Source organism: Callospermophilus lateralis, chromosome 13 (genome assembly GCF_048772815.1).
Source record: "Callospermophilus lateralis isolate mCalLat2 chromosome 13, mCalLat2.hap1, whole genome shotgun sequence".
Taxonomy (NCBI): domain Eukaryota; kingdom Metazoa; phylum Chordata; class Mammalia; order Rodentia; family Sciuridae; genus Callospermophilus; species Callospermophilus lateralis.
Genome location: NC_135317.1, coordinates 34,831,034 through 34,843,753, shown reverse-complemented (window position 1 = coordinate 34,843,753; position 12,720 = coordinate 34,831,034). Strand labels below are relative to the sequence as shown.

General features: G+C 42.5%; 1 protein-coding gene across 3 annotated transcripts in view; it reads right to left on the bottom strand.

The window, feature by feature from the left end:
* The window catches only part of Nebl (nebulette), a 329,606-nt gene extending 317,376 nt beyond the window's left edge, over positions 1–12,230 (bottom strand). For 2 of the 3 annotated variants that reach the window (XM_076831545.1, XM_076831546.1), the window contains exons 1-2: positions 9,216–9,401; positions 7,879–7,973 (exon numbers count right to left, since the gene is read on the bottom strand). In XM_076831545.1, coding sequence (XP_076687660.1) covers positions 7,879–7,973; positions 9,216–9,284 — 164 coding nt within the window. In that variant the 5' untranslated portion in view covers positions 9,285–9,401. Of the gene's footprint in view, positions 1–7,878; positions 7,974–9,215; positions 9,402–12,209 lie in introns of those variants that run through there. The other variant, XM_076831544.1, reaches the window with a different exon arrangement.
* Positions 12,231–12,720: the final 490 nt, after the last annotated feature.

Genomic DNA, 12,720 nt, shown 5'->3' with positions numbered 1-12,720 from the left:
ACCTGTGCCCCTGAGTTTAAGTAGAGAGCCCTGCAGAACCATTTGATTGATTAGCAGGATTTTGCTGAATTCCAACAGCAAACCTGAACACAGAAGAATCAATAATAATCTGTTTACTCAGTCTCCGAAAAGTGCTGGAAACTAGCTCATAAAAATTATTCTAGATCCTACTTCTACTGTTAAAAGCCTAGTTCTGTCTGGCAATGCTAACTACAAAGCAGAAACAGAAAGGGAAAGAAATTCAACATCTCTTTCCTCTAGAGACTCTGAGGGGGCTTGAAGGTTTGGAAGACAGTGTGCCACGCGTGACTATGTCTGTATTTCTCTTACTCCCTGACATTCCCAGGAACCACTTTGTAAAGCACTCATCTGAAAACGTTTAAAGAAGACATACTGAAATGTACTCTTACACCACCCCTTGACACATAATCAATACACCTTTAAGCACACACATCTATATCTTGCATTAACCTTGCATTTCACCATGATTCAGGAGATATTTGCTGTGTTTCATCTTGAACTCTTTTCTAATCTGACATCACTCCATAATAAATACATCATCATAAAGATGCAGAAGCTATGCATCTAGGGAAGCTTTTGGAAATATTCTCAGATGGGACAGAACTCAGGGAATAATTTGTCAATATGGTTCTCTAATATGATTTCAAAAAATACTAAAATGCATTAGATATTGTCAATGTTTCAATAAAGTAACTGAAAAATCAGAGCATTTTTCATGTATACTAGAACTTTTTGTGTGGCTCCAGATATGTCCTCTACTTTTCAACCAACAAGTTATAATGAAAAAAAGAAAAAAGAAAAACAATACTGACTTCTTTCATAGTACAAGGAAGCAAAGGTCTCTTTTTTTCTGGGAGGTATACAACTTAAAGGTCAGATAAAATTGCAATATCCTACTCAGGAGGCTAAGGCAGGAGGATTACTAGTTCAAGGCCAGGCCTGGCAAACTTAGCTAGTCAGGTAAAGCACATTATAATGGATATTAACTAGAACTCTGATATGCCCCAATAACCTTTCGTAGCAACTGTTACTTTTAACAATGTAACATTTTCTCCTATTTTTAAGGGAAAAAAGAGAGACAACTTTCAATTTATAATAAGCAAGGTAGTGAATAGACACTTTAAGTATCTTATAGGCATCATTTGATATGCTAAAGATTACAAAATTTCCCCTATTCTGTATAAAGTTCCTGTTAGGAAAAAAATTATTTTCCCATTCTATAGAACACAGTTAAACCCAAAAGAAAATAAACAAGCATCAAAAAGGAATACTTTTAAATGTCATATTTTGAAACTGAGCCCCTAAGCAATAAAAGTAAATTCCATCATGTTCATTATGGATTGGAATTCATGAGCCTGACACATCAACAGAGATATTTTATTCCTTGGTGTTTGAACTTAGTGGAAACTGGTTACCAGACCACCATACAAGGCTCCTCAAAGGCTAACTTCAACCGGGGTTCCTGGAGATTGCTCAACTTCTGTCTGCTTTCTTAGAAGAAACTTGCCTGGGCCTCATCCTGAACCGGGGTTCAGTGCAGAAACTGCACTCTGCAAAGCTAACTTAATCTGCACAGTCATGGCTAATAAGAATTGAGCACCTAAGTGAGAGGTTCTAGGGACATGGGGATGAACAAGACAGGCCCCTCGGATGAGGATACAGATAGGAAACACATGGTTCCCACACACAGTGCAGTACAGACTCTGCCTGCCAGGCTGAGACCTGAGGGATGGCTGTGTTGAGCTCGATGGGGTGTGGCTGGCACAGACAGAAATATGTAAAAGCAATGGCAGCTTGAATCCATGAGTATTCATACAGCATCATTTTACAGACAATTTTCAGTGCTTCCTGATATATGGAGGCATTAAGAATATGGAACTGAATTAGTGCTTCTCAATTTTTTCATGTACCACTTCCAATAAAAATATTTTCTACATCATAATCCTCTGATGTACCTTTATCATTTCTGCCACAAATGTAAACCTATATCATTTAAAAATGCTGCCCAAAACAATACTGTTTTTACTACTCAAGTGCACTCTGAGATTTTCTTCTCATGCTTTCCCCACCCCATTTCTTCTTTCAGTTCTGGTTATAGCCCTCTAATAGGTGGCAATCCACAGCGTGAAAAACTTTGGTATAAATGGTTCAACAGGTGTAATGGCCTATAATTTGATACACTTCCTCTTCATTTTACCCTCTTTCTAAAAGGACCACTGTGGAAATTGGGGCGCCATTGTCTACTGACTGTCTGCTGTGTGCCAGGGACTGGGCTGGACCCTTTCCATACGTAGTCTCATTAATCCACACCCAGCTGTGTGAATGTGGACATATTATTCAATTCTTATAAATGAAGAAACTGAAGCTCAGGGATCCAGATACTTGCTCAGTAGGATAGGATGGAGTCAGAATTCAAATCCTGCTCTGTCAGGCTCCAAAGCTCAGATTACAACATACCGCACTTCAAAAAAGACTCTTAAGCAATCACAGCTAACCTAATAGCAGGAATTTCATGCATTCCCCTCAAGATAACTCAAGCCCTTGGAGTGTTACAGAACCAAATTTGGGAGGCCCAAACTGAGAGAAGGGAATGAGATAACGGGGAAACTCTCTGATTTATGTTTTATTGCATTTTCTTCCCTGCCCTCTGATAACCTCAGCAAAGGTACTAACAAGGAGTGACCAACAGAGAATGGTAAGTGAGAGCCAGCAGAATGTTGGCCTAGATAATCACCCACAAGACAGGCTGGCGGAAGTGCACTGACCATTCTGGGTGGCTCATAATGAGCAGCAGCCGGCTTAGGCTCAGCATCTTCCAAGGTTGGAGACAGTCAATGAATATTCACATGAAGGACTGCTGGCACAGCCAGAGAAAAAGGAGATGCCCTCACAGCTCCTGCTGCTTCATTTTTAAAAGTCTTACAAAATCATGCTATCTGAGACTCTTTGGTGAGAGGGAATCTTATTTGGAAAGATAACAGAACACATTTCACACAGGTATTTGTTCTTCTAGCCCCATTATTAAAGATACATTTGACATGGATTCAAAATATATTAAATGTGAACAGATCAGGACAAATGTTCAGCCAAAAATAAAAAAATTCTGCAGAAGGGAAGATTTGGGGGGAGATGGGCGAGGTCATATTAAACCATCGCTCATTACTTGGTCTCTCCCCAGACCTAAGATAATGTGCTGTCACCAAATGTCAAGTTCACTGGCCAGTCATTGGCGTAGCTACTTCTAAGTGGTAATCTCGCTCAGAAATTTGAAGAATAGATATATGTTTTGCAAATGCCATTGATTTTTACAAACAATAATTTTAAAATTTTGACAAATGGCCTTGGGGGTTTATATTTTTTGTACGGCATGTTGAATAGGAAAATGTTTATAGTTAACCTTGGCATATCAATTCACGAGGAAATACAAGCTATGTTTTTTGTCTAATCATCTAGTGTTATTTTCTCAACACCTCTCAGCAATAAGAATATTGCTTAGTCCTCTTTGCTTTGCAAGTTCTAAGATGAAAAAAAAATATCTTGACTGTGCTAAAGAATCCATTGCCTGCTTATGAAACATAAAGGTTTATGAAAACATGGCATGTACTCAAAGACCATTTGTTTTTAAATATTTTAATAGTGTGCACTGCTGAGTTAGAAACTAAACGTGTATTATGTCTGATCTTACATCTAGTGTGTACTCTACTTTGATCATTCTATCAAAAGATCAAAATTTAAATATCATAAATTATATTTTATACATGTTCTCCTTTGCATGAAATCAAACAGAATACTTGTTTCTTCTCCAAACACATGAGAATATAAACAAGCAACATATCTAAACTGAAAAAGTACATACTCACTATTGCATTCCATTAAGAAATGCCCTTAGGTATGGATTAAAATAAGAAATCTTTATGTTTTCTTAAAATTCTAAATGTCTACATTCATGCTTTCAAATTTTTAAACATATCTTTAATACTTCTTCTAAAGGTTAATGATGCATGTTATTTTCTCTCTCTCTCTCTCTCTCTCTCTCTCTCTCTCTCTTTCTCTCTCTCTCTCTCTCTCTCTCTCACACACACACACACATACACTACTAAAATCCTTTTCCCTAAGATCTCAAAGATTATGTAAGCCAAGAGAAATGCCAGAATTTGAATAATTGATATCAAATCTCCAATGACCATGAAAAGCTGTCATTTTATAACAACAAAGCATAAAGTATGTACCTTGATTGGATTCTGGATTAAAAAAAGAGAGAGAGCTGTAAAAGACTTTCTTAAGACAGTATGGACAAAGTAGACATGAACAGGGTACAGAGGTTATCAAATCTTGGTTAATTTTCCTGGGTGTGACAATCAGTTCTATGATTCTTTAAGAAAATGTCCTTGTTTTTAGTGCCTATTGTTATTAGGGGTAAAAATGTCATGATATGAGAAATTGAAGTGAACCAACGATTTTTTAAAATTCTACATATAATTAGGTTAAAATATAAAATGCTAATAGTTGAATCTCAGTGGAAGGATATACAGATGTGAAGGCTCTCCTCTGTAGGTTTCACATTCACAGATTTAACTAATCTTAGATTAATTAAAAATATTCTTTTAAAAATTGCTTCTGTACTAAATATGTATAGACTTTCCTTGTTTTTATCCCCTAAACAACACAATACAACTATTTACATAGTATTTACCTGGTATTAAGTATAACATGTACTCTTGACATGTTATACTAGATTTGCTATAGATAAAAGGATATGTGCAAGGTTATATGCATATACTTCACCATTTTTCTAAGGTACTTCAGCATCTACTGATTTTGACATGGCAAGTTCTGGATCCAATCCACCTCAGATACTAAAGGATGACTGTATTTTTCATTGAATCTTTTTATGTGTACAAAAATATTCATAATAAAAAGTGACAGAGGGATAGCACTTTCATTTAAGCATATATATGGATTGACTACTGAAACAAACTAGGTAAAGATAAAATATTGCTTTACATAGACAGCAAGTGTTTCATATTCTCTGGGCAGTATACATTAGAGAATCAATTTTCCACCATTGACCCAGAGAAATTATGGCCGCCCTTCTGGCTGCGACCACAGGGAACAGCTGATTGACATACACCACCTGAATTAGAGCAGATGCAATGAGATCCCCAGAGGGTAATCCACACAGACCAGATTACATGACAACACGTACTCTTACAAAAATATGGGTTAGGAATTACAGATGCTTTTGAGCTTGGAACCCTCACTGCAGACCCACCGGGCCTTGTTATTTGAAGACAGCAAATCAAGCTATGACCTGAACTTAAAGCAAAAACAAACAAATATTAAAACATCAGCTCTTTCTGACCATTCACCCACTGAGAATGGGTTCCTGTCTTCCTTTTTTTAATCTGCTCAATAAAGTGGACTACAGGTTCAATATTAAGCAAAAAACCCTGGGAAGCCACCCTAAAAATCTGACTTAACACTAATCATAAAGTTCTGGAATCATAAGAAATGTTAGAACATCTGAACATTAGATTTAGGAGTAAAGTATTTAAAATAAAACTCAGACCTATGAAGCAATACCGTAGGGTGTTTCCTATTTGTAAGTAGAGTCTTTTGGTTTTGGGGTCCACATCTGAACACTTTGGGGCACCGCTGAGTCAGAGTGCAAACCCTCCTGACTCATCCATGACTCACTGCAGAATCTGATACTTTTTTAATTGAACTGAAAGTAAGCAGAAAGTAGTGGGTTTTCAAGTGACCCAATACAATCCATAACTCCACTTCACCTACATCTTTTCATGTACTTTTTATTTTTGCCGTTTCTTTTTCTCGCTTGAATTCAACTCACCATCTAGCATCTTCATTGCCATTATTGCCGCCTCCTCTTTACCCTTCCCTCCCAAACTCTCCAGGCCTACCAGGAACACCCAAAGGCATTGTTATCACTTGCGTTAAACTTCAGGCAGTGAGCTGTAAAGAATTCTAATGTGGCCCATAAAGCCTAATGGAGTCAGGCTCGGGCTGAAGCAGTCACAAGAACAGTTCACTTTCCTTTAACCAAAGAACAATTACCCTGTTTATGGGTTGTCAGGCCCTTTCCCTTCTCCTCACTGCCGCCTGCCTTTGATCTCTAACCAGGCATTTTTACCTCTCCTTAAGGAAGCAGGAGACCTGGACACGGAAATCCCATTTTTGTTTCACATTTCCCCAATAAGAGACATGATCTAGGAGGACTGAAGATGTCAAGGACCTTGGGGAATATCTGTGGGTTTCACTTATTCAAGGATGTCCTGAATCCTGTTCAAGTTCCTATTTTCTGATTTCTTGAAAAGTTTCTGTCTATCACTACTAACTAAACTGATAGAAAAACAGAAAGAATGAAATCTTAAAAAAAAAAAAAAACAGAAAGGTTTGCACATTGCTCTTGCACATTACATTTGTTTATCAAAAATTTGCTGTCAGCCAGGCATGGTGGTGTGCGCCTGTAATCCCAGCCGCTCAGGAGACTGAGGCAGGAGGATCGAGAGTTCAAAGCCAGCCTTAGTCACTTAGCAAGGCCCTAAGCAACTCAGTGAGACCGTGTCTCTAAATAAAATACAAAATAGGGCTAGGGATGTGGCTCAGTGGTTAAGTGCCCCTGAGTTCAATCCCTGGTACAAAAAAAAAAAAAAAAACTTTTTTTTTTTTTTTTTTTGCTGTCAATGAGGACAGACTCCCAGTATGGGGTAAAGCGTGGAACCAGACCCTCCATCTCCAGGAGACCTGAGTGAAGCTGCTGCAAAGACTCAGATGAGGATGAAGCTCTGGCAAACTTCCAGCCAAAAGGCCGGCAATCCAGAGGTCCCTCTGCCACCTGTAGGCCAGGGGAGACCAGTCCCCTGGGGGAAATGGAAGAAGGCTCAATGAGGAAGGCTCAACAGAGTCAAGAGCCCATAGTTGAACACAGTCTTTGGTGGGGGGATGCTCACAGAAGTGAAAAATATGTACTTCTAGGCACAAAAGACACATTTGGAACTTCTGGGCAACATGGTAATCTAAGCCCCTTCCTGAGGCTCATGTTCTCAATGCCTCAGTTTCTTTATCTGTCAAATGGAGGTCATAATAGTGCCTTCTTACTTGCAGGGTCATTGTAAAGATTGAATCAATATGCATAAACTTCTCAGAACAGGGAGGGTCTAACACATGATAAGCCATATATTAATGCTAAGTATTTGGTATTATAAGGTAGAAGCGTGCCTACAGGAAAGTGTGCTAAAGAAAGCTTACCTTCTTTGATCTCCACCTACTACCAGGCAGACAGAAGTACCCAATCAACTTCAGCAGACCTACTACTAACCAGCCAGAAATACCTATGTCTCAAATCTTTGGTTCCCTGGTTAAGCTCCCAGAAGCCTAAAGTGGTCTCAGCCAAGGCCAAGCAAGTGAGACTCTCCCTAGCAACTACGTTCAGATATAAAATTGCAAGATGGCAACATGCTATGATTAAAATGGAAATTGACATATGATTAAAATGGAAATCTACCTGACATGCATGTCAGAGCCCACACATTCTCAGTAGGTAAGTTCTGCAGCTTCTAATAAATGTCCCTAACTCTACAATGCTGTGAACCTCAAAAACTAACCTGGTAGAAGATGGAGGCAAATTACACTATCACATTATTCCCACATTATCAAGACACAAATGCAGTGACCTTCAACAAAGTACATGGCCCCAGAGTCTGTGGCATAAACAGGTAATTGGCCATCAGCACACCTGGATGACACAGTGAGTCAATTCTTCAGAACAGGCAGGGCCACTGACTTTTATGCTCTCATGCTGTGCCACACCTGGCATGCCACACTGACAATACTTACGCATTACAATAGGGCTTCTTTTCATAGCCTTTGTAGTTGTTCATGTTGAGAGCCATCTTGCAGACCTCACAGTGGAAGCATCCTTTATGCCAATACTGAAAAAAAAATAAATAAATATTTAAAATTTTAGTACAATGCCAATTCTGGTCAGGATGGGTACAGAAGGAAGGCTTTTAAGTGCCCCCCAGTTATATTTGAAAATACTACAATGAAATACATGGAAGTAGCAACGTGTTTGCCTTCAGTTCAGTAAATAAAGCAGGCAGCTATTCGAGTTTAAAATTAATCCTACCACAACTAGACTCATGATGGAAGAACTGCCAAGGCTCTATCCACATTGCACTTCTGTGAGCAACCAGAAAGGAACTCTGAGCTCTGTCAGTAGCGAAATGGGGCCCATGGAGTGACTTCAAAACGAAAAAGATTCCAGTTGAAAGTACCTAAACGCAGTGTTTGTGGAGCTCTATAGCGAGATAGACTATGTAAAGTGGCCTTGTCCCCCCACCCCATCCCTGTCCAGCTTTCACTAAACTGCAGGACCACGGTCAGACTGGGATGACTGTTGGGATAATGGCTTGCTCAAATAAGACATTCGCAGCATCTAACACAGATTTCACTGGGAACGCCTTGGCTAGTTTCAATTGTCAAGTCACTCGCGATCGCGCCCGGATCTCTCTCCCAGGCTGTTTAACGCCATCCATACCCAAGAAGGGCAGAGGGCAGAACTATAGAAACCCAGTTAAAGCCACTTCCTCTGGAATTCCCACCCCGGGGGATTAGAGACTCGTGGGTCCGATTCGCCATGCAGAGCCGTGTCTCCGGTGGGGATTATTCTTAGCAATGCGGCAGCGGTCACCCGGTGACATATTAATTACTATTTGCCTTTCCCCCTCTTGGCGGTCACCGGAGGCGCTGGGGGCTGGGGGGGGGGGGCGGTGGTTGAAGTGAGGGTGAAGGGTGGGGAATATCTAGGGAGGGGAGTGAGGGACAGACCAGAGGGGGGGAGCGCAGGGTGCAGAACTGCCCCCACCCAGGGTGCCTAGCCTGGTCCCTGGCTGCCGAGAGTCGCCACCGCCGTGGGCCCTCCACAGCAGCTGTGCTGATGCCCAGCAGCCCTGCACCCCTCCAAAAGCATTTCCCAATTCCTACATCACAAACGTCAAGAATGGTCTCTGACACTTCAGCGGGCGTCTAGCTTGCGCTCCCTCCCTCTGTGCCAAGACACACAAACACAGCGACCCACTCATCTCTTTCCATCCCAGGAGCCAAAACTTCTGCAAGCAGGTGCAGCCCGGCGCCCGGCAGGTCCAGGCTGGCCCGGCGCCCCCTTCGCTCACCTTATCCAGGCAGTTGACTTTCTCAGTGGGATACACGACTTTTCCGCAGCGGGCGCACTGGGGGTTCATTGTCGCGGTTCCCGCGGGCGGTGGCTGCTGCGGCGGCTGTGGCTGGGGGCTCCGAGGAGCCTCTGTGACATCCCCCGGCAAGCCCAACGCCGCCTCCGGGCAGGCGGGAGGGCGCCGAGCGCCGGGATCCGGGGGTGGGCGCTGGCCCGGGGGCGAGCGGGCCGCGGCGGGGGCTAAGGTGGGTGCGCGGCGGGGCCTGGCGCTTGGGGCCGACCGCGCTTTCCGGCACTCGGGTGCCTGGGCTCGGCTCCGGCTGGGGTTCCGCGCTGCTGGCTCTGCGTCGTTCGCACTCCAGGTACCAGTGACTCACAGACACTCGCGCCCGCCCCTCGCGCTCACTCGCTCCCCGCCGCCGCCGCCGCCGCGCAGGCCAAACCCACCGGCGCGCCCCGACCGAAGTGGCGGTGAACGAGCACGTCGGGCACCCGGGGAGGGAGGGCGAGGCGGGGTGGGGGGGGCGGGGAGGGCAGGGACCTGGAGCTTGCAGACAGCTGCGGGTGGCGACAGTGTGGCCTGGGAGCGAGCCTCCCGCGGCAGCCGCCGCAGCCTAGGCGCCCAGGTGGGCGGCGGCGGGGGAGGTGAGGGGTGGAGGCGGCGGGACCCAGGGGAAGTGCTCACGGCCGCGCACTTTGGTCCCTTCCTCCTCTCTCTTGTACCCAGCAGGGCGCACCTTCACTCCCAGGCTGATGTCCCTGGCACCCAGAGGACGCAGGGACCCCGGGGCCAGGATGCGCCAGCGCTTCTCCTGCAGCTCAGGGGAACAGCACCCCTAGCAGCACCCAGTCCCCCGGCAGAGGTTGCCCCGGCCACGCGCAGCGACGCGCCTGGGAGCCAGAAAACCAGCCGGGAACTCGGAGATTCGGGTCGCGGTGGCGCCGGGGTAGATCCGCGCCCGCTCCCATTGACCCCTTCCGAGTAGACGCGCCCTCGATTGCCTCGGTGAAGCCTTTGGACCCTGGATGGGGAAGAGCCTGCTTCCTTACTGGCTCCCAGTCCTGTACTCTTTACACCTGCCCTTGGAGAACGACGGGTTTTTAGGCCTGAGCCAAGCCTCCCTTGATTAATACGAGCCGTCGTTCATCTTATTTTAAGTCTGTGTTATACACTGTTTTGTTGTGCAATGAAGAACCACAAGAAGCTGCGAAAAGTTCTTCATCTGCGTTGAGAGAAGCAATGACAAACTCATGGTCCAAACCGGAAGAGTCAGAGCATCAAGCTGAAGGGTAGGATGAAGCCAAACAAAACGGTTATCACTTTAATAAGAGTTCAGGTTATTCGATTCGCTTTGTTCAAGGTATAAAATGGAGATATACTATCAAGAAAGCCCAACCCGTCAGTTATTAATTTTGTGACCTTGTGCAAATTTTTAGCCTCTCCATGCCTCAGTTTTCTAATCTACAAAATGGGGATAACGATGGAATTACAAAATAGTGCCTCCACGCCTATTGTGAGGATTAGGTGAGTCAGCAAATCTCAAGAGCTTCAGCCTGCCTGGCTCTTGGTAAGCACTGCATAAGAGTCAGGATTATCATAAATTGGTCACACCAAAGAAGCAAACACATTCCATTGCTAGCACACGGATTAAGTCTAAGTAATGCCACATAGCAACTACTGTGACAAAGATTTCTGTCATTTTTTTTTTTTTAAATTCAGACCTGCATCTTTTCATCTTTTCAGAAAAACTTGATTTCTGAGCCTCTTAGGCGCGCTGTGCAGATGAACTTATTCAAAATGATACTATGTTGTTTTGTCTTTTTAGAAGAGGTAACTTCTTTGAAAGTATTCAGGGAACAAGACAGCCTCTGAACCCTCTGCTGTGTTCACAAACCCACCTCAAAAGCAAATAAAAGGATAATTTACTGTCAGAGAGGACCAGTTATCTTTGACAAACACCTCAGAGCTCATTAAAAATGCTTGAGGAAGAAAGTATTTATATGATCTCCTGAATAGCAGTGATTTTTTTTCAGCATTTAGATTTTCACAACTGAAAATCATAAAATATAGTTTAAATATCTTATTCTCCTTCTTAAATGATGAGCATAAAATTCAGAGGCAGAATAGTAGTGAGGTGTGATATTTATAGCTGCTTATAGTGAATGTTTTAACTATAAATTCCAAAATCTCTTACCAAACCAGTCTCCTACCCCAGTGACTGACATAGTTGGTACAAATCAAATGTTTACTGAAAGTATGAATAAAACAAATGAATACATTAAAACCAGTAGGAAATGTGCTGTGTTGTTTTCTGAATTATATTTTCCTTCCTGTGTCTCTTACTTTTTTTGTTTTCTACATCAAGCCATTTTTCTGATGTAAGAAGAATTTTAATACCATCTGTCTTTAGAAGGACTTCTTTATTTCCAGATTCAAAGTACTATAAACAGAGAATTGGCAGTAACCTGTCATCTGGCCCAGCTTTCTTCCTCCAAATAGATGAATGATTTAATTGTTCCGCTAGGAAGACCTTTTGCCTTCCATGTCTTTTTGCACTTGACTAGTCAAGAAATTGTCCCTTATGATAACTATTCTCCAATACGTCTGCTTTAATTTAAATCCCTTTCTGCTAGCATAAAGCATAAATATTGAAAATAATTGACCACCACTGTCTTCATAAAACATTTATGTATTTGTAAAGTTACATTTTTTTCTTTACCTAAAATGCACAAATCTGTTTACTCTTCTCTCTGAGGTCTATTTATACAGAATTGACTGAAAACCTTACAATTATCTTATTACTCAGGCTATGTAAATTGAACTCCAAATTCAAAGTTTGAAGGAGTAATTAATATTACAAAAAGCCAAATAGTGGTTTGACAAACGTTACCTCTGACACAATTGTGGTGGGTTATGTTATTTGTTCAGGTTTTTTCCTCTGTCACCCTGGCAACACTTCCTGTGGGCAGAGTACATTCCCCTTCTCAATGCAGAGATGTTGAGTTTGACCATGTGATGTCCTTTAGCCAATGGAATGTGAGTGAATGTGAAATAAGTTGTATCAGAGCCAAAGCTTTACATGTATTTGCATAGTGCACCCTGTTCTCCCTTGCCTTTGAGCTCCATCCCTTCTTAACCTTGAGTAGAGCATATCTTAGGTATGGGATGGTTTTTTGACTTTTGTCCAAGAATGAGAAGACCTAACTAGATATGAGAGCCCAACTTAGTTCAGTAAGCCCCTCCATACCCAGTAGTCACAGCAAGCTTATAGCCCTCATATAATGGGCAGAAGAAATAATTGTCATTGTAAACCACTGAGATTTAGGTTGTTGTTTGTTACTGCAGCAAAAGCTGAATAATACACAGTGATGAGAACTGAAGGGGAATTTTTTTTCTCCCTCATCAACAATAAGGAAATAATTAATTTACACCCAAGATTCAGCATGTTTTTCTTTTTTACTTTTCTAAAAAATATCCTGTACATGTATATGAAGTATAATGA